The 21,992-nt window shown below is 41.5% G+C and overlaps 1 protein-coding gene across 1 annotated transcript in view; it reads right to left on the minus strand.

Moving 5' to 3' along the window:
• Positions 1 to 8,113: 8,113 nt before the first annotated feature.
• MED6 (mediator complex subunit 6) overlaps positions 8,114 to 21,992 on the minus strand; it is a 28,660-nt gene continuing 14,781 nt past the window's right edge. Inside the window, exons 7-8 of the mRNA XM_082242949.1 lie at positions 19,341 to 19,368; positions 8,114 to 8,476 (exon numbers count right to left, since the gene is read on the minus strand). Of these exons, the coding sequence (XP_082099075.1) occupies positions 8,346 to 8,476; positions 19,341 to 19,368 (159 nt within the window). The 3' untranslated portion in view covers positions 8,114 to 8,345. The remainder of the gene's footprint in view (positions 8,477 to 19,340; positions 19,369 to 21,992) is intronic.

Raw genomic sequence — 21,992 nt, forward strand, 5'->3', positions numbered from 1 at the left:
CAGATAGAGAGGGTACATCTCCCTAACCGGGCACAGACAGCAATAACAAAATCCTCTGCATTCTATCTAAAATGTAAGCGGTTTGACTGGGAATCAGCCCCCTGCACTGCCTGTACAGCAGAACTCTAACTTGGGAAGAAGAAGCAGCACAAGGAGCCAGTAAGCTGTACAACAGTGCAAAGTGCATGCTTATGAGCAGGGGCTGACTGGCAACCTTCGGCCCAGGGGGCAAGTACAAACCAGAAGCCCATGATGCAGCGAATAGGCCCCACTCCCACTATCCCTCTTCCCGGCCTCCTCCTGACCCCCATTCCAGGTACTCTCTACTCACTGGCTGAATCTGGGTTCCTAACCTGGCCAGCAGGGGGTGGTTGAAGGGAGCTGGGACAGCTCAATCGGGGCTGGCCAGGGGAGGAGAGTCTCCAGTGGTGCATGGAACAAGCCTCTGTTCAGACACAGTCTACACCATCCATGCTGGGGGGGGGGGGGGAGGCTTTTATCCCGCACTCAGTAGGTCAACAGTGGAGACTTTTTACTTCTCTTTACCAGGAATATTTTAGGCATGTCAGTGGCAGAAGCGGTGCAGCCTTTTTATGGCACATCAGAGTGTCCCAGGGGGCAATTGCCCCCCTGCCCCCTGGCCCAGTCCTCCCCTTCTTATGAGAGGAGAGAGAAGAGTGACAGAGAGGTCAGCTCCTCGGGGTGATTCTATAGCTCCCAACTGTCTCTAATTTCAAGGGACTGTCCCCGATTTGGAACAATGTCCCTCTTTCCTCCTCATTTTGGTCTGATCTATATAGTTGTATATAAAATGTACTAATTATCTTAAAAAAAAGTGTTTCCCAGTGCTTAGCTTTTCATCCAATTTCTAAATTGCTGCATTTGTAAATGTCAAAAGCCAGGATAAAGGTGTCCGCCGGTCACTCGGCGATCGTCGGTGCAGAGGGAGAAAGGCAGGCGGCTGATGTAAACAAGCCGCCTGTCATTCTCCCCTGTGTAGAAACAGTGATCATACGGTTCTACTATGTAGGACCGTTGATCATTGTTCCTACACCTCAAGCCACAGCCAATCACAGTTAGAATCACGCCCCTAGGGACACACATAACCCCTCCCTCTCAAAAAAAGTTAACCCCTTCACTGCCAGTGTAATTTTACAGTAACAGTGCATATGTATAGCACTGATTACTGTAGAAAGGTCACTGGTAACCCCAAAAGTGTCAAAAATGTCAGTCAAGGGTCCGATCTGTCCGCCGCAATGCCGCAGTACCGCAAAAAATATCGCAGATCGCCGCCATTACGCGTTAAAAAAAAAAACAACAAAAATGACAAAAATCTTTCCCTTTGTTAGTAAACGCGATAACTTTTGCGCAAACCAATCAAAATACGCTTTTTGCAATTTTTTTTTACCAAACATATGTATCATAAAACAAATTGGCCGAAAATGTTAAAAAATTTAGATTTTTACATTTTTTTTTTTTGGGGAATTTCATATAAAAAATGTGAAAAATATTGTTATTTTTGCAAAATTTACGTTCTTTGTTTATAGTGCATGATCAAAAAATCGCACAAGTGATCAAATACTGCCAAGAGAAAGCTCTGTTTGTGGGAAAAAAAAGGACGCCAATTTCGTTTGGGTACAGCGTGGTACGACCGCGCAATTGTCCGTTAAAATCACGCAGTCCCGAATCGCAAAATAGGTCCTGGTCAGGAAGGGGGTAAAATCTTCCGGGGCTTAAGTGGTTAAGGGGGTGTGTCCTGTGCCTACATACTTTTGCTAATAGGTGTCCCTCATTCCCATCTCAAAAAATTAGGAGGTATGGTGATGCTTCTCCTTTTACTGCTCAGTCACAGGCTGGGGAGGAGACCTGTAATTGTAAGTGAAGAGCAGCAGAGAAAAATCAAGTCCTCTTCCCTGCCAGGTTGGGATGTACAGTGATAGAGATAGCTAAGTACATCTCAAAACTGGGGGGGACAAAAATGACGTGGAGTATATATAGAATTACCCTTATCTGATAATATATACTAAGGGCAATTCTATATACACTCACTAGCCAGTTTATTAGGTTGTTTAGTCGTTGCCCACTCTTCGTGACCTCATGGACCATAGCGCACCAGGCTTTTCTGTCCTCCACTGCCTCCCGGAGCTTGCTTAATTTCATGTTCATTGTTTTGACGATGCTATCAATCCATCATGTCGTCCTCTTCTCCTTTTTTCCTTCCATGTTTCCCAGCATCAGGGTCTTTTCCAATGAGTCCTCTCTTCGCATTAGGTGGACAAAGTATTCCGTTTCAGTTTCAGGATCTGTCCTTCCAGTGAATATTCAGGGTTGATTTCCTTCAGGATTGACTGGTTTGATCTTCTTGCCCTCCAGGGGACTTGCAAGAGTCTTCTCCAACACTATAATTCAAAAACATCAATTCTTCTGCATCCAGCCTTTCTTATGGTCCAACTTTCACAGCCATAGGTTACTACTGGGAATACCATAGCTATGACTATACGGCACTTTGTCGGTAGGGTGATGTCTCTGCTTTTTATAATGTTGTCTAAGTTTGACATTGCTTTCCTCCCAAGAAGCAAGCGTCTCCTTAATTTATGGTTACAGTCACCGTCTGTCGTTAACTTGGAGACTAGGAAGATAAAATCTGTCATGATTTCCATTTCTTCTCCTGCTATTTGCCAAGTAGTACATTTATTAGGTACACCTGTTCATATGCTTGGTAACACATATTGTCAGGGCAGCCATCAAAAATTTTGGGGTCCCTTACACAGGTTTTTGGCCTGGGCCCCCCCTCCCCCTTGGCCTTACCACCAACATTCCACAGGGCCCACCTACCGTGTTATTGTCCTCCTACAGCCCCATGTCCTCCTGCATTCCATGTCCTCTTCCTCCTCCAGTCCCATCTTCTCCATCCCAGGAAAATAAAGGTGAATGGTTCTAGTAAATGCCGCCCCTCCTGTCCAGGGGTGAACAACTGGACAACAGGGGAGGGCAGGGCCTACAGCTGTGTGTGAGGGCTAGTGAGGGACAGGACTCACAACATAGTGCCAGTCTGCAAGGGAACGGTGGAGCATACAATTGAATGGCATTGCGAGGACAGGTGGCAACCATACCCTGTTTGGGGCCCCTCGAGACGCCTGGGCCCCCTACATGTGTATGGGCTGTACCCCCCTGATGGCAGCCCTGCATATTGTCAATGAGCCAATCACATGGCAGCAACTCAATGCATTTAGGCATCTAGATGTGGTGAGGATGACTTGCTGAAATTCAAACCAAGCATTAGAATGGGGAAGAAAGGGGATTTAAGTGACTTTGAATATGACATGGTTGTTGGTGCCAGATGACCTGGTCTGGGTATTCCAAAAACTGCTGATCTACTGGGATTTTTGTGCACAACCATCTCTGGGGTTTACAGAGAATGATCCAAAAAAGAGAAAATATCCAATGAGCAGTAGTTGTGTGAACGGAAATGCCTATTTGATGTCAGAGGAGAATGGGCAGACTGGTTCGAGATGATAGAAAGACATCAGTAACTCAAATAACCACTTGTTACAACAAAGGTACGCAGAATAGAATCTCTGAAAGCACAACACATTGAGCCTTGGATCAGATGGGCTACAGAAGCAGAAGACCACACTGAGTGCCACTCCCGTCAGCTAAGAACAGGAAACTGAGGCTACATTTTGCACAGGCTCACCAAAATTGGACAATAGAAGATTGGAAAAACATTGCCTGGTCTGATGAGTCTCGATTTCAGCTGTGACATTCAGATTGTAGGGTCAGTATTTGGTGTAAACTGTAAATGATGTCCCTTGCACTGATTTATCAGTTTTAATTTTTAGCTAAACTTAGGCATTACCTAGTGACTGAGTGGCAGCTGCAGGCTCAGCAACTTCACTAAATGTTGCAAGGTTTCTTTCAGGTTTGGCGCACGCTTTGGCGCCCTGTTGACTCTCACTGTGGTTGGACACAACCTGATTTTGTAAGCAGGGGCCTGGCCAACAGTTCATAGCTGAGACCTACTGATCGGCTGTATCCACTCACAGCACAGACTCCTTGTGTGTACACAGAGCAGGGAATAAACAGCCAGATCTGTTAGTAAAAGCATCACATATTACACTTGCTAGGCATAAAGTTTACCCCTTGATTGCCCTTAGAGGTTAATCCCTTCCCAGCTAGTGTTATTAGTACAGTGACAGTATTATCAGAGATCACTGTATTAGTGTCACCATCAATGTCAGTGAGTGTACCTCCCAGCGAGGGTCTGTAAGCGCCAGATTGCCTGGCACACTATCACAGTCCCACTATAAGTCACTGATCACCGGCATTACCAGCATAGTGTCATATCTGTGTAAAATGTAAGTGTATATATCCCATCGTTTGTAGACGCTATAACTTTCACACAAACCACTTAATACTTATTAGGATTTTTTTTATTTCTTTTTTTTTTTTTTTTTACCAAAGACCTGTAGAATACATTTTGGCCTAAGTTTATGAAGAAATTCGATTTTTTTTTTATTGGGTATGTTTTATAACAAAGTTGAAAATAGTGTTTTTTTTTTTTTTATTCGTTTATATAATTTGAAATAAATTATAAATTAAATTTTTTGTACATTGTTGCATGACCGAGCAATTGGTAGTTAAAAGTATTGCAGTGCTGAATAGCAAAAAAAATGCTCTGGTCATGAAGAAACCTTCCAGAGGTCAAGTGGTTAAATTCCATTAACCACCTGATGACTGTGCTTTAGCCAAATAGTGGCCGGGCTGGCTTGATACTGCTGATTGCAGATTGAGGTTAAGAGCCAATCAGCAGCTCTTTACAACGTGATCAGCTGTGTCCAACCACAGCTGATCACAATGTAAACAGAAGCCGGTTATCAGCACCCCTTTCCTCATACTGACAGCATGGGGAGAAGAGAAAAGCGAGCCAATCACTGGCTTGTGGAACAGGGTCATGAGCACAGATTTATCAGTGTACTCCCAACAGTGCCCACCAGGGCTGCCAATCAGTACGGCCTCATCAGTGCTGATCAATGCAGCCTCATCAGCGCACATCAGTAAAGGAGAAAAATGACCTGTTTGCTAAATTTTTTAACAGACTATGAAAGTTTTTTTTTTTTTTTTAGTTTTAGCAAAAAATAAAAAAAACCCAGTGGTGATTAAATGCCACCAAAAGAAAGCTCTATTTGTGTGAAAAAAATTGAAAAATTTAGTGTTGCATGACCCTGCGCAACTGTCAAAGTGTGACAAGCACTGGAAGCTGAAAATTGTCCTGGGCAGGCAAGTGGTTAAACAACAAAACAACCTCGCGCATTGCCTCAGGTTTAATTTAATAAAAGAATACACATGTGGTTATACTCACAAACCAACTAGATCACAAGCTCATAAAATCTAGCTGGTTTGTGAGTATAAACACTTGCCCTCTCTGTAATATCGTTTAGTTCTATGGACCCCTCCAGTCTGAAGATGGCAGACGTAGGGAGCCAGCAAAACGGACTGCTACATTATTGTTATAAGTGCAGACTATAAAAACACATTTATTTAATAAAATTATGCAATCACATCTCTGTGTGTCAAAAAGGCATATGACTTAAACCCTCCTGGGAAGTTCCAAGATCGGTCAATGGGAGAGTAGTCAGCCGGTCTGTGCTGCCATCCCTCGGTGGACTGGTCTCCTCTTCGCCGTAGCCGGCAGTAGCGGCGGAGCAGGAGCGAGGCTCTGAAGTCCTTAGATTGAGAACGAGGCTTGGTCAGCAGTAGCATGTGGATGACGTCACAAGACGTCAGCAGAGATGAAGAAGGAGCGCGGCTGCCTGCCCCTCGGCAGCTTGCACGCTCAGAAACGCGTCGCATTCTTGTGACATCATCCCATTGACCGATCTTGGAACTTCCCAGGAGGGTTTATGTCATATGCCTTTTTGACACGCACAGATACGAGTGCATAAATAAATGTGTTTTTATAGTCTGCACTTAGAGGCGCCTCTTTGTCTTCAGCTTGGTGGAACCCCTGGCTCATTGTTTCCGGGCGGCTGCCCTATTTGCTGGACTTCCCTTCCCCCTTCTCTCCCATTTTTCTTCTTAAACCAATTGGACCCTATATGGACTTGTGTTTTATTGTGTGGCTAAGCGCCTGTCATATGTTTTTTACATTATTGTTATGCACATTTTCCACTGAAGTGGTGCTATTACATGCATATTTTGGGAGATGTCACATTACTCAGTTTGAAAAGGTAATCTGAAGGTTTACACATAGAGGGAAGTCTGTAAAGAAGCACCAATAATGATATGCAAAATCTATAAAACACAGAAGATCAACAATGTACATATTATTCAAGTGTAAGTCCAGTCTTTATTTTTATTTGTTGTATAGCGTGGGGAAGGGAATTTCTGTCATTCTTTCTTTAGTCTGAGAACCCAGACTAAACCCCCCACTTTCTGTCCATGTGACACCTGGAGAAGAAAAGGCGGTAGCGGTGGTTGTCAACAAGACCGAAAGCTAAAGACAGCAACAGATTTTTTTTTTCTAACCCTTTCATGTACTTATCCAAAATAAAAAAACAAAACACCCCTTGAAGACATTACAAGAAGTTGCTGCACTAGTCTATGGAGGGGTAGTGCTGAGTATTGGATATTGATCAAAGAAACCAGATGGTAACTGACAACAGCACACATTCAGTTTATACAGGGTAGAGCTGCACGATTAATCGTTAAAAAAAATGCGATCTTGATTCAACCCCCCTGATTATCGTAATGCAGCATTTGCATGATTCATGTTAAACAAATGCAGAGCCGTTCTCTGCTCAGAGCTGTCAAAAAAAAAAAAAAAAAAAGGTAAAGTTTATCACATTTCTCAGCGCTGAGATAAATAGAAACATTGTATCCTTTGGTTCTTTTAGAGATCAAAGGGATTAACTTCGTCTGTAAAGGAGGTCAGTTTAACCACTTAAAGACTAAGCCTTTTTCTGACACTTTTTGCTTACAAGTTAAAATCATTATTTTTTGCAAAAAAATTACTTAGAACCCCCAAACATTATATTTTATATATATATATATATATATATATATATATATATATATATATATATATATATATATATATATATATATATATATATATATATATATATATTAGAGCTACACGATTAATCGTATGAAAATCGCGATCTCGATTCACCCCTCCTGACGATCTGAACCTGACATATGCTCGATTCTTTGCATAGCTGCAGAGAGAACAGCTGTGGAGAGAAAAAAAAAAAAAAAGCCTCCCACAAACAAAGCCTATCAACATTAGTCTCCCAGTAACTATAAACAAAATGATTACATTGTATCTTTTCCTTCCCTCTGCCAGGGAGAAAGGAAGTTTAACCTCTTAAAAGACTAGAACTTTTTCTGACACTTGTTGCCTGCAAGTTAAAATCATTTTTTTTTGCTAGAAAAGTACTTAGAACCCCCAAACATTTTATATATTTTTTTAGCAGAGACCCTACAGAATAAAATGGCGATTGTTGTAATATTTTATGTCACACTGTGTTTGCGCAGCAGTCTTTCAAACGCAATTAATAGACTTTAATGAATAAAAAAAAAAAAAAAGACGTAATAGTAAAGTTATCCCATTTTTTTTTTTGTTACACAGAGAATCGTGATCTTTATTACAAGCTAAAAAATCGTGATTCTCATTTTGGCCAGAATCGTGCAGCTCTAATATATATATATATATATATATATATATATATATATATATATATATACATATATACATATACATATACATATACATATACACACACACACACACACACACACACACACATACATAATGTTAATTGTTAAAATAATCCTTTAGGAGAAAGTGAAAAATTCCTTTTTAGTGAGCATAGCCCAAGATAAAATTTTCAGTAAAGCATACCATAAATTTCGCTAATAAAAAAAAAAGCCACAAAATAAAATAACTTTACTATGGTATTATTAAGCAACGTAATATAAAGTTACAAAACACTTGTTTATAGTTTGCCACATACAAAACCAACTAATCAACCTAATTAACTCTGCCCCACACTCCCTTGGAAAAAGATACAGAGAAGACATCCATCCATAAGGAACACCAACAATATACAGATCTATTTACACTTTTCAGATTTTCTCGCATTCTGCTGCAGCTGATCCCATACAATATGAAAAAATGTCCTCCTTGACAGAGTGCAGTCAGTCCATATGTCACTGATGTAGGTGCTCGTCATCAGACAGTTTCTTCAGAACTCCCCTGCAGCCCTTCAGAATATACTTGATATGCCCTCGAAGACAACCTTTATATAAAGGGAGTTCTTTAAGAAGTCTGAAGTCAGCTTCTATTGTAACCTCTGTCTCTTCTCCGGTGGGCCTTTGGGGGTTGCTCCTTGCGAAGGCTTAACCGGTTCTTTTTCTTCTTGTTTTACCACAACTTCAGCTGGTGGTTCTTGTTCTTTCTTTATCTGTTCAACTAGAAACAATAAAATACTAGTATAAGATATCCTTATGTAGAAGTAACGTACAAAGTACTAGTCTAGTTCGCAATATTACAAGTGCTTTGACTTTCCTATATAAATATACAAATCAGTTAGAACATAGAGAAGATGTTGTGACCAGCAGCATAGTTAGTTGTGTCTTTTTTCAACCTAAGCCCATCTAGCTTAACTAATAAAAGAAAAAAAAAAAGAAAATCATACAATCCCATATACACAATCCTATACCCACAGTTGATCCAGAGGAAGGTGAAAAACCCCAATAAAGCATGATCCAATTTGCTACAGCAGGGGAAAAAATTCCTTCCAGATTCCCCGTGAGGCAATCAGATATTTCCTGGATCAACTTTACCTATAAAATATTAGTAGCCAGTTATATTATGTACACCTAGGAAATAATCCAGGCCTTTATTAAAGCAATCTACTGTATTGAGCTGGCCAGAACCAGCTCTTGAGGAAGACTATTCCACATTGTCACAGCTCTTACGGTGAAGAAACCTTTCCGTATTTGGAGATTAAATCTGTTTTCCTATAGACATAAAGAGTGCCCCCTTGTCCTCTGCGATGACCGCAAAGTGAATAACTCAACACCAAGTTCACTATATGGACCACGTATACATTTATAGATGTTGATCATATCTCCTCTTAAGAGAGAAAAAATTCAGTTCCTCTAATCTTTCCTCCATGCCTCTTATCAGTTTGGTTGTCCTTCTCTGCACTTTCTCCAGTAACCCAATATCCTTTTTGTGAACTGGTGCCAAAAACTGAACTGCATATTCCAGATAAGGTCTTACTAATGATTTGCACAGAGGAACAATATCACTCTCTCTGGAGTCCATACCGCTCTTAATACAAGAAAGGATTTTTCACTTTGGAAACCGCAGCTTGGCATTGCATATTATTAAGCTTATCATCTATCAAAACACCTAGATCCTTCTTCACCATTGAGTCCCCTGTCATTATGACTTCTTCGGTGGGCGTCCCGCCAAAGTCGTAATGACGAAACGCGTCTGGGGCGTGACCTCTGAGATCGTACACCAGGCGGAGCGGCATCACCCAGGTCTCACTTACGACAAGTGGGTGAGAGATACCGATCTTCCAGCTGATCTGACAGTGTGGAATTGAGCTTTATCTGTGCTTTATTCTTTTTACCTATGTGAGTGGCATTTTAAGTGTATTTTATATTCAATACATTTAAAACGGAATTATGCTATGTGACATCATTTCTACCCCTACATGAGTATCACCACCTAGTGGTTGGAGGAGGAGAAGATTAGTCTCGGACCCTTACCTAGGATTGTTGATACAAGGCCCAATTATGTTCATCTTCTGGGGAGTGTAACTACAGAGGGGAGCGATTCTCACGTGGTGTGGTGGAAGGAGCACTTGTGTGGAATATTCTACTGTTTATCCAACACAGCATTTATCACCTATTGTTGGGACTGGGATTCATTCATTGACTCTAGGGTGGTTGTATCAACGACCGGGAGGATACCTGGAACCAAGCGCTACTAGTGTGATGATGTGTCGTGGTTTATTTATGGACTATTCTCTCATTTCATGTCTTTTAGATTGATGTATGTATATAGTAGCTGCTGGACATTCAATTAATAGGACGTCGTAGGCGCTGGGTGTGGTTTTATAAATTGATTAATTTATATTGTCACTATTTTTTAGATGTAAAATCATTACAGTGCCATCATTCATATACAGAAGAAGAGACAGTGTAAATTTAAACAGTGTGTTTAGTATCACTTTCAGTGCTAGCAACATATTCTAGTTGATCTTTATTTGGACTGTAGATCTCTGTCCCTGATGTAAGGATAGAAACAGGAAATTCTAGTCTGACTTACAGAACTCCTTCCATTATCTGTAAATGAGATTTTTTTTTTTTCCAGAAAGCAAAACTGTACTCCAGCATTCTGCAGAAAATTATAATGCCAGATCTGTCTCGTTTAGTACAGACTTAAAGACTTAAAGGTGGGAAGACAATGTAATAGAGCAGCACGAAATGCCAGCAGAATGCTTGGATGTATAGGGAGAGGTATAAGCAGTAGAAAGAGAGAAGTGCTTATGCCGCTGTACAGAACACTGGTGAGACCTCACTTGGAGTATTGTGCGCAGTACTGGAGGCCATATCTCCAGAAGGATATAGATACTCTAGAGAGAGTTCAGAGAAGAGCTACTAAACTAGTACATGGATTGCAGGAAAAAACTTACCAGGAAAGGTTAAAGGACCTTAACATGTATAGCTTGGAAGAAAGAAGAGACAGAGGGGATATGATAGAAACTTTTAAATACATAAAAAGGGAATCAACTCGGTAAAGGAGGAGAGCATATTTAAAAGAAGAAAAACTACCACAAGAGGACACAGTTTTAAATTAGAGGGGCAAAGGTTTAAAAGTAATATGAGGAAGTATTACTTTACTGAGAGAGTAGTGGATGCATGGAATAACCTTCCTGCAGAAGTGGTAGCTGCAAATACAGTGAAGGAGTTTAAGCATGCATGGGATAGGCATAAGGCTATCCTTCATATAAGATAGGGCCAGGGACTATTCATAGGATTCAGATATATTGGGCAGACTAGATGGGCCAAATGGTTCTTATCTGCCGACACATTCTATGTTTCTATGTAATTACAAAAACATATTGGTGAAGTTTGATGGTGGTGCTATGAATATTTCAGACATTTTTCTTAGCAATTATCACAAACCAGGCGCTCCTGAGGTGCCTGTAGGGTGGAGGGATAGAAGTAAGCCTGTGAGGTTTCCCAGCGGTTGTTCTGCTGTTAGCCAACTAATGGCTCAGTAAAGAGATTCGCACCCAGGGCAGCCATAGGAAAAAATACAGTCCAGAAGTCAAAGCAATAATCACAAATCAGGCGCTCCTGGGGTGCCTTTAGGGTGGAGGAATAGAAATAAGCCTGTGAGGCTCCCCAGCGGTTTTTCTTCTGCTAGCCAATGAGCATAGGAAGGGTGCTGATACGGACAAAAGTAAATGAGGAAGGCAGCGCATGAACCACACTGGATGCAATGGATAAAGGAGTCAGGTGAACATCCAGTATAGAAAGGGTTAACAGTTTATTGGTCTTTTTCAACGTAGTTAGTAACCTGTCTGGGGGGCGTGGTCAGGAAGCGGCCGCATGAGAGTATGAGAGCACGCTAAACAGCTAGCTCCAGGCTTCCACGGCCGGCCCGAGGAACACTAAGTAAACGGACCACGGTATGTCCCCGGGGAGAAAACGAGGGGCTAATACGGCCGCTCGAACGCCAGGAAGGAAGCAGGAGGTGATATCCCAATATTTGCGATCTCCACAGCCCGCAGCTGCGAAGGCACCCAGTGAGGGTGCAACGGAAGGAGAGCTCATGCAGGAGGAAGCCGGGGATGCGAGCAGACCGCCGAGAGAGGCACAGGTGGCGTCCATGGCGGTAACACACAGCTTTGACGTGCTAGGTCCCCCACAGACAGGGGTCTTTCCACAGACAGACCCTGAGGTACGTGCCTTGCTGAGAGCCCTCCCCACCCGCACGGAGATTGAGTCCCTAGTGCTGAGAATCGAGGAGACACATAAGCGAGACCTCCAAGCCATAAAAATGGAGGTACAGGCTGTCACGGAGAGCGTTCAGAGAGGGGAGCAGACGGTCACCGCTCTAGAGGCACGGGTAGCAGCACTTGAAAGGACCCGAGAAGACCCTGTGGGGCCAGCGATCTCGCTCCAACTATATCTAGAGGACATGGAGGACAGGAGCCGTAGGAATAACCTACGGCTCAGAAACATACCAGAGATAGTGGGAGGAGAGGACTTGAGAGGGAAAGTAATGTCTCCGTTTCAAAAAATCCTCGGGTTAAACCCACTAGACCATATAGAATTGGACAGAGTCCACCGGGTCACAGGCTATAAAGCTACAGATCCAGATAAACCGCGGGACGTAGTGTGCAGGATGCATTATTATACTCAAAAAGAAAAAATTATAAGGCAAGCATGGGAGTCGGGAACAATAGACCTAGAAGGCACAGCTATCAAAATATTGCCAGATTTATCAAGGGCAACACTGAAGAGGAGAGCCTTACTTCGCCCGGTACTGGAAGTCGCCCGACAGAAGGGATACACATACCGATGGAAATATCCTTTTGCGGTGACATTTTGGAAAGAGGCATTAACATTCACACTGCGGCACCCTTCGGAGCTACCAGACCTATTCACTTTTTTGAATACACCCCCCATACTCGTTCCAAACTGGCTGATTAGCCTAACACGACCGGATGGAAGACCGCGAAGAGAACCACCAACGGAGATGACGGCCGGGTAGCGTGAGTTTCAAATTACATATTGTAATGAAAGAACACTGATAAATGGTATACATTAACTTATCAAGATAATGACTGTTGTTTGCATTTGAGAGTAAACTTATTTTTTTTTTTTTATTGGCTATCCCCGCCCAGCAGTGATAGACTAAATCGCATGGTCCTCCACCCGGCCCACACAACCCTTTCTTCTGAATCCCTGGAAGACTATTTTCCTCTCCAATAGAAATATTGGGTCTACTCACTTCACAGAGACGGAGTGGAGACAAGTATTTTTTTGTCCTATTGCGTGTATCTGAAAGTAAACTTTTTTTTTTTCCTCTCCCTCTTTTTTTTTTTTTTTTTTTTCATATAACTATCCCCACCCAGCAGTGATAGACTAAATCGCACGGTCCTCCACTCGGTCTACACAATCCCTTGTTTGAAACTTTTCTAAATCCCTGGAAGACTATTTCCCCCCTTCAACAGAAATACTGGGTCTATTTACTACATAGAGATGGAATGGAGACGAGTTCCTTTTTTTTTTTTTTTTTTTTTTTTTTTTTATTATCTGTTTTTTCCCGTCCACGGAGGAAACATTATGGGACAACGGGGTTTCTCTTTTTTTTTTTTTTTTTTTACAAAGGGAAAGGAAAATTTGTTAAACTGATATCTGAGCTATATGTATGAAAGAGGGGGGTGCTGGGAGGGGGGGGATGGGGGTGCGTTGTGGATGGATGGGGGTGGGGGGGGGGCCTGGACTGGGTGGTGGGTTGGGGACGGGGACGGGGAGATAATGGGGTATGGACACACGGATCATAAGGACCTATAGGGAGATACTTTGAAAAGTACTAGAGGTAAAAGAGCAATAACAGGTAAATGTTGACAAAGGGACGTAACTGAGATGTATGGTTGTAAATGTTTTTTTTTTTTTTTTTCCCTTCCTCCCGGATAGGATATTTTTGGTGAAATTTACTTCAGGTATATCGGGAAACCATGTTATGCCCACCATCCCTCCCCTTACCCGCGTCCTACCCTCCTCTTCGCCCCCCTGTCTGCCTCCGCCCCCCTCCCTCTCCGACGTATGCTCCGGTCCTCCCTCACTCCATCTGAGAAAGACAGGAAACTGGGATATAGAGTGAGGAACACTTAATCACTTAATCCAAGGGGAAAAATACGGTGATAGGAGATTTAATATAATTCGATACACAAACACAACGGATGGTAATAGGACTGATGTAAATCAAAGTAAAAGAAGGGCCGACCGGTGGGAGCCTGGAGATGCCCAAGTGGCGGCTTCCACACCTAAACCCCCTCAGGGCACGCGTCCAATAGTTGGTTACCTGACTACTGGCTGCTAAAAATAGCCCAAATTCTCTAATTTTTCTTTCTTTCTTTTTTTCTTCCTATTTTACTCTATTTCCTGTTTTTTTTTTTTTTTTTTTCTCTTTCTCTTCCCTTTCCTCCTGACTAGTTCCAAGCCTTAATAATTAGATACAATGGACACACTTAAAATATATACGCTAAATGCTAAAGGATTAAATACACCAGAGAAAAGAAGTATCCTACTATCTGAACTGAAAAAAACAGAAATAGATATAGCATATATTCAAGAAACCCACTTCAAAGAAACTAAAATACCAATACTCAAAAATAGATTTTTTCCCCAAGTATATCATTCAACTAGCATGAATAACAGAACTAAAGGGGTATCTATAATGATCTCAGCGAAAATCCCATGGTTATGTTCACAGATAATGACTGACACAGACGGTAGGTTTCTCTTTGTAAAGGGGAACATAGGAAATACCAAAGTAACACTTGCCTCAATATACGCCCCAAACACTCAACAGGACGTTTTCCTGGCAAAGTGTTTGGAGAAGTTGCGAGAATTCCAGGAGGGGTTGCTTATCTTAGGTGGAGACATGAATATGCCTCTAATTCCTTCAGAAGACACATCAACAGGTAAATCTTCTATACCACCTAGAGTACAGAAAAGAGTTGCAAAGCAACTCTACAGGTCGCATCTGATCGATGCGTGGCGATTACTACATTCAGGAGAGAAAGATTTTACCTTTTTCTCCATACCACACGCACTATATTCCCGGATCGACTACTTTTTGATACCACACTCACAATTACACTCGATTAAATCGGTAAAAATTGGTCCTATAATATGGTCAGACCATGCTCCATTGATACTAACATACGCTCTACAAGAAACACCTTTAGTAAGATCACAAACATGGACTTTAAATCTAAGCCTGCTACAGGAAACAACAGTGATATCAGAGGTGGAAAAAGAATTAGAACACTATTTTCAAAACAATGAAAGGGAGGAGATAGGCCCAGGGGTGGTTTGGGAGGCCCATAAGGCAGTGATACGGGGAATATTCATAAAACATGGAGCACGATTTAAAAAATTACGTACAAAACAAATGAACCAACTTTTACAGAAATTAAATGAACTGGAATCCCGACATAAACACGCTACTAATGAAGAATTAACTAAAGAAATAACTAACACCCGTAAACAGATAAATGATATTCTACAATATAAGGCTAAAGCTGCCTTACAGAGAACCAGAAAAACAATATATGAGTCAGGGGACAAATGTGGGAAAATGCTGGCTAGGTCTATACGGGATACAAAAACAAGAGCATATATTCCCAAACTAATATCACCAAAAGGGGAGAGAATTGAGAAACCAGAAGAAATATCTGAAGAATTCCGTAAATACTATGAGTCACTATATAATCTAGAAACACAAAAACAGGAGCCAGAAGAGATGACTCAATATCTAGTAAGATCAGGTATGCCGGGTATATCAGAGGAGGTGAGGGAGTCAATGTCTGCAGATATAACATTGGAAGAACTTCAGAAAGCAATTAAAAACACCAAAATAGGGAAGGCACCAGGGCCAGACGGACTACCAATACAATACTACAAGACATTCTTCCATAAATTAGGCCAAAAGATGTTGGATCTATTCAATAGATCTTCGGTACAAACACCAGTACATAAAGACATGTTACGAGCACATATAACGGTGCTACCAAAAGAGGGAAAGGACCCGACAACATGCCCCAGTTACAGGCCTATATCATTACTCAACACAGACTTAAAATTATTTTCCAAGGTTGTAGCGAGCAGACTACAGTCTCACCTCCCTTCCCTGATACATTTAGATCAAGTGGGCTTCGTGCCCAATAGAGAAGCACGTGATAATACAGTAAAAGCCCTCAATCTTCTACAACTGGCCCATGACTCTAAACAAGCTTGCACATTCATAGGGACCGATGCAGAAAAAGCATTTGACCGGGTCAGTTGGAAATTCATGTTTAAAGTACTACAACATGTGGGGATAGGAGAAAGGATGATAGACTGGATTAACCAACTATATATAAAACCAACTGCCCGGGTCAAAGCAAATGGAATTCTGTCAAAAGAATTTGAGATAGCTAACGGCACAAGACAGGGATGCCCCCTCTCCCCATTACTATTCACTTTAACACTAGAGCCCTTTCTATGCACCATACGGAACAATCAGGACATAAGGGGAATAAACGCAGCAGGCACTCAACAGAAAGTCTCTGCCTATGCAGATGACATGTTATTCACGTTAACAAACCCCCTCATCTCTTTACCTAATCTTTTACAGGAATTCCGTCAGTATGGAGCGCTATCAAATTTGAAAATTAATTTAGGTAAATCCGAAGCGATGGGAATAGGACTAACTAATGAACTAAGATCCCAATTATGCGTTAACTTTGCTCTAAAGTGGACAGGAGAGGCGTTGAAATACCTAGGAACACTCTTGCCGTTTGAGATGTCCCGGGTGTATACGCTAAATTTTCCCCCACTCCTGAACAAAGTAAAGGAACAACTGCGAGGGTGGCAAACCGGATTAAGTTCATGGTTTGGAAGATGTAACATCCTCAAAATGGCTATTCTCCCGAGGTTTCTGTACATGTTCCAGGCGATACCAATTACAATACCATCAAACTACTTCAAACAGATACAATCAGAATTTGGAAAGTTTATATGGCGCCAAAAAAGACCTAGGCTCCAAAGAACATTAATACATCTACCTAAAAAGAATGGGGGACTCGCAGTCCCAGATATATTAAAATATTACCAGGCTGTACATCTAGGCAGATTAATAGATTGGTGCTGTCATACCAAGATTAAAATATGGCCTAATATAGAGCAGATGCAAAGTGCAATACCGTTAAATAGAGCCTCATGGTGCCCAGGCCCATTAATAAAGGAAATGATGCAACACCCAACAATAGGAACTACAATAAGGATATGTAAAAAGGTATTTCGAAACACAGATATAACTTCAGAAAACACACCTTTATTCCCTATATTAGGGAACCCAGCATTCACCCCTGGATTTCAGGACACCCGATTCAATAAATTAAGAGAAAGAGGGAAATATCAGGCATCCCATTTTATAAGGGCGGGCGCCTGGGTAACTGTAAATGTACTGAAGGACCCAGACAAGGATTTTGGCCTAGATCATTGGAGGGCGATGCAATTGAATCATTTTTTCCAAACACTCCCCCCCCCTGTGGAATTCGTTAGACCCATGACTGTTTTTGAGAGAGTATGTACACAGAAGGGAACAGTTTCTCATATACTCTCAAAGACATACTCTCTGATAGTAGATCCATCCTCAGAATACAGACCGTTTTACTTCAAAGGATGGGAGAGAGAATTAGGGATCACATTTACACAAAAACAAATACAACATATAATAAAATTTACATTTAAGTCATCAGTATGTACAAGAATACAGGAAACAAATTACAAATTATTATCAAGGTGGTACTATACACCAACTCGGTTACATAAAATCGCCGCACAAAATTCGGACAGATGCTGGCGGTGTCTAGAGGAAAGGGGGAATCTTTTTCATATATTCTGGCAATGCACAAAAATAAAAAGGTTTTGGAGTCAGATAAAGGAAATAGCTCAGAAATTTACTGAATATGATATCCCAGAAGATCCTATATTTTTCCTCTTTCAAGCACCAGAAATGTCAGATAGACAATATAAAAAAATCGATTTTACGACATTTATTAGACTCAGCTAAAGCGTGTATTCCTCTAAAATGGAGAGATCCAAACCCACCAACCATCAGTATATGGCTACACAAAGTGGAAGAAATAAATAAATTTGAGGACATGATTTTAACTGGGCAAGGTAAAAGAGAGATATATACTAAAAAGTGGGCCATGTGGAACCAATTTATAGCCTCTGAGGAAGGGAAAGCCCTGAATATGGAAGATCAGGGAACAATATAAATACAGTGATGGGGGAGAGGGGGAGGAGGGGTGGGGGGGGAGGGGGGGAGGGGAGAGAGAGTCTTAAATCTGCACATAAAACAAAATTGAGGATAGAAAATATGAGAGATAGATAAGGGAAGGGGAAAAAGGACACTTGGGTGAGAAGTGACACTAGGTCTAAGTACACATAATTAGCCCTCTTTTTTTTTTTTTTTTTGCTGTATTTGTGGATGAGCCCCCGCAGGGGTCATGTGGTGATGGGTTAAAATAAAATGGAACATGTAAGAAAGAGAGGGGGAAAGAGGAGCACAATAAAGTATCAGACACAAATGGGAAATTGCAGAGGGGTTATGGCACATATTTACACAATAAGATAGAAATTTTTTTTTTTTTTTTTTTTTTTTTTTTTTTCTCTTTCTCTCTCCTCCGCTTTTCTCCCCTCACTTCTCGCCCCCTCTGAACCCCCTAGGGCGGGGCTCCCCTTTTTCCGGTGAAACTTTCCTCATGAGGAGGGAAACATTATGTGGACTAACAGAGGAACACTAGCAGGGGATATACAACAGAAAGAATGCACCCCCCTAGAATGGGTTGTGATGTGCCCTCAGAAGAGGGAATAGATGGGGCTTGGGAACTAGTCGGGAGGAAATAATTTCTTTTCTTTTTTCCCTTTTTTTTTTTTTTTTTTTTTGTTTGTTTTGTTGTTTTCTTAACTATCCTCCTCTCTGGATACAGGATATTTTTAAATGAATAAAAGGGAGAAAAATGGGAGAAACAGGGGGAAATAAGGTAATCTATTAATATGGAAGGTTACAATTGAAGAGTAAACAAGATATGGATAATATGTGATCAATAATGAATGAAATTTGGAATGTATAAGGAATATGTTGTATCATTTGTAAAATGTAAACAAGAAATGTTCCCTTTTTGTTTCTTTGGCATAAATAAATAAAATTTGAAAAAAAAAAAAAAAAAAAAAACAGTTTATTGGTACCAATACCAGGAGCGCCTGATTTGTGATTGCTTAGACATTTTTCTTAACCTTCGTTTTTATAGACAGATTCTGATATTTCTTGAAGGAATCATTATGATCTCAGCACTGTCACAGATCACATCCTATCTGAGTAAATAAACTCTAGCAACAGTGCTGCCACACATCAACTCATTCTCCGACATGCACATCCTAGTACCAATAGGACAGAATCCATGTACTCTGATGTATCCTTAGAGAAGCCCCATAATCTGCTATGTTATGTGTTCACCTACCTGGGACTGGTTTCTCGCCAGGTTTTTGCTGCAATATGAAAAGAGAAAAATGAATCAGAGTTAAGAATAATCAGTAATTTTTAAGTGGTTACTTGCAATGCTCAGATAATAAAGCTCTGGTCTTTGCCGTTCATCAATCCCCTTTTTAGGCTTCTTAAATCTACACAAATAGTTATTCAAAACATTTAAATAAAGAGAGCATGAAGAGACCTGCCTGTGGAACTTAAAACTTAGACAATTGTCATCCTTTAAGGATAACTCCACTTTCATGGAAAACAAAATAGCAAATAACATATATAGTGTATAGAATTGCGAAGTCATATTGTAACCGATTGTTATTTAAAATTACCTTTCCTTTCCAATCTGCGGTGCTGTAATCTTCTGTAAAATGCAATGCAATATGACTACCTAGAGGCATTCTGTACACAGATGGTGTACGGAATGACCCCAGAAATGTAATTTCCTCCTTGTGTGATTGAGTTACTGATTTTCCCAGAAGTCTGCACCAAGATAAAAATGTATCTCACCAAAAAAAATAACATTTTTGTTGCAGGAGATGCTCAAAATCAAAGGGAAATTATGACTCAAGGGATGCAGATCATGCAGCCTTCCATATTGGAGCCCTGGAGGTGCAGCAGCTGATTATTATCAGCTGCTGACAATTATAAAACCACTCCCTTAGAGATTCGCTCTGCACAAGGACACATAGCTATTTCTTCAGAACAATAGGTAGGAAACTGCAACAAAGTTGGTTAAATTCCTTGCAATGTACATAGATCACCCAAAGGGGGGTGTTTTTTTTCTCAACAAAAGTGGAGTTACTCTTTAAATTATTTTTTATCAGGAAGGAGAAAAGTATTGAGCAGGCTTGTTTTTTTATAGAACAAGTCAGGAGGATGTATTGGAGGATGCATTTAAAAATGCATAGCAATTCACCCAGTTAAAGTGGATGTACACTTGTTTTGTGTGAGTACCTGCAATTATACTCTAAGGGAGGGAAAAAAAGCCCTGCCCTGATTGTAATCATCTGAAGATGACCTGGTTATCAGCCTCTTGCAGGTCCTGTATAGCAGCACTGGAGTGTGAGAGGAAGAAGCAGTAAAAAGAGCCAATCGGTTTATTTGCTGATAATAAGCACTAGTGATCGACCGATATCGGTTTTTCATTGCCCATACCGATATTTTGGCCAATGCATATCGGCATTGTCTGATATTTTTGTACATTTAAAAAAACTTTTATTTTTTTTATTTTTTGACAGGTACTTTTGTGGAGGGATCTGGGGGTCTAAAAGACCCCAAACCCCTCCTCTGCACTTAAAAGCATCTAAAAGACGCCAAGTTTGGCTGTTTTGAATGCTGTTATTTTTTTTAATCTGGCGCCAGACAGTACCCGGAAGTGATGTCACTCATGACATCACTTCTGGGTTTTTGCATGGAGATCCGATCAGAGCAGAATGCGGCTTTGATTGGGTCTTCGCGCCCATGCAAGCTGGTTGCCCAGGTCTCCCGGTGGGACGGGAGCAGAAGGCAGCAGAATGGGGGGGGGGGGTGGGGGGAGGGTCCCCCCTCCTGCTTCTTGTAATGACAGCTGAGTGGCTTCTCAGCCGCTTCGGTTGTCATTACAAGACAGCCGATCGTCAGTTATGGACGCCAGTACCGGGGGTGATGCCTCTAGCTGCAGGCATCACTCCAGTACATGCACTATCCCGAAATATCGGTAACCTCCAGGGCCGTTTCTAAAATATCGGGGAAAGTGCAGATCGGCCCTCGATATATCGGCTTTGCCGATAATCGGTCGATCACTAATAAGCACGCTGATAGGACAGAGCAGTGACAGCGATGGGCTAATCACGGTGCTGCTTCTTCCTGTACTATCCAGTGTCAGGCTTGGCAGGACTAAGCAACCTAGGCTCAGATTAAGCAGGTTTAATATCAATGGCCGAGGACATCTAGCAGCAGAAAAATAAATGTACTGTGAGGAAGGCAGGAGAAGTGGCAGGACAAACTCTGCTGCCAAGGAGACACAAATTAGGTAAACTTACACAAATAATGCTTTATCTCCCTGATAGTCTCTCCCCTTTGCTATAAGCAAGCACTATCAGCTATTGGTCAGCCTTCCCCTCTAGCTGATCCAAGGCATACAATCAAGGCTGGAAATACACACATTTTAACTGCAGAAAGTGACATTGTTTTTGAGACTAAGGACAGAAAGATAGTTTATTACAAGAGTGACTGCTCCTCTTCTCGGGTCCCTCTTTGCTGCTCCTGGCCCCTCCTTCCTATTGAGTGCCGCCAAATCCATTCAGACACAGGGCTGCTGTTCGGCCCTGCCCCCTCCCTCTCCTGATTGGCTGACTAATTGAAAGCAATGGGAGCCAATGGTGCCGCGGCTTTGTCTCAGCCAATCAGGGGGGAAGAGTCCCAGGCGACCGAGGGACTCGTGGAAATTGCTGGATAGAGAGGGGGCTCAGGTAAGTATTAGGGGGTGCTGGGGAGGCTGCTACACACAGAAGGCTTTTTATCTTAATGCAAAGAATGCATTAAGATAAAAAAATCTTATGTCTTTACAACTCCTTTAAGTTATATCCAGCACCATTTCAAAATAACTTACGGAAGGTAAAGGAAATTCCGGTAGGAACCATGGTAACAAAAA

Source organism: Pelophylax lessonae (assembly GCF_965119305.1).
Source record: "Pelophylax lessonae genome assembly, chromosome: 13".
In the NCBI taxonomy this organism is placed as follows: Eukaryota; Metazoa; Chordata; class Amphibia; order Anura; family Ranidae; genus Pelophylax; species Pelophylax lessonae.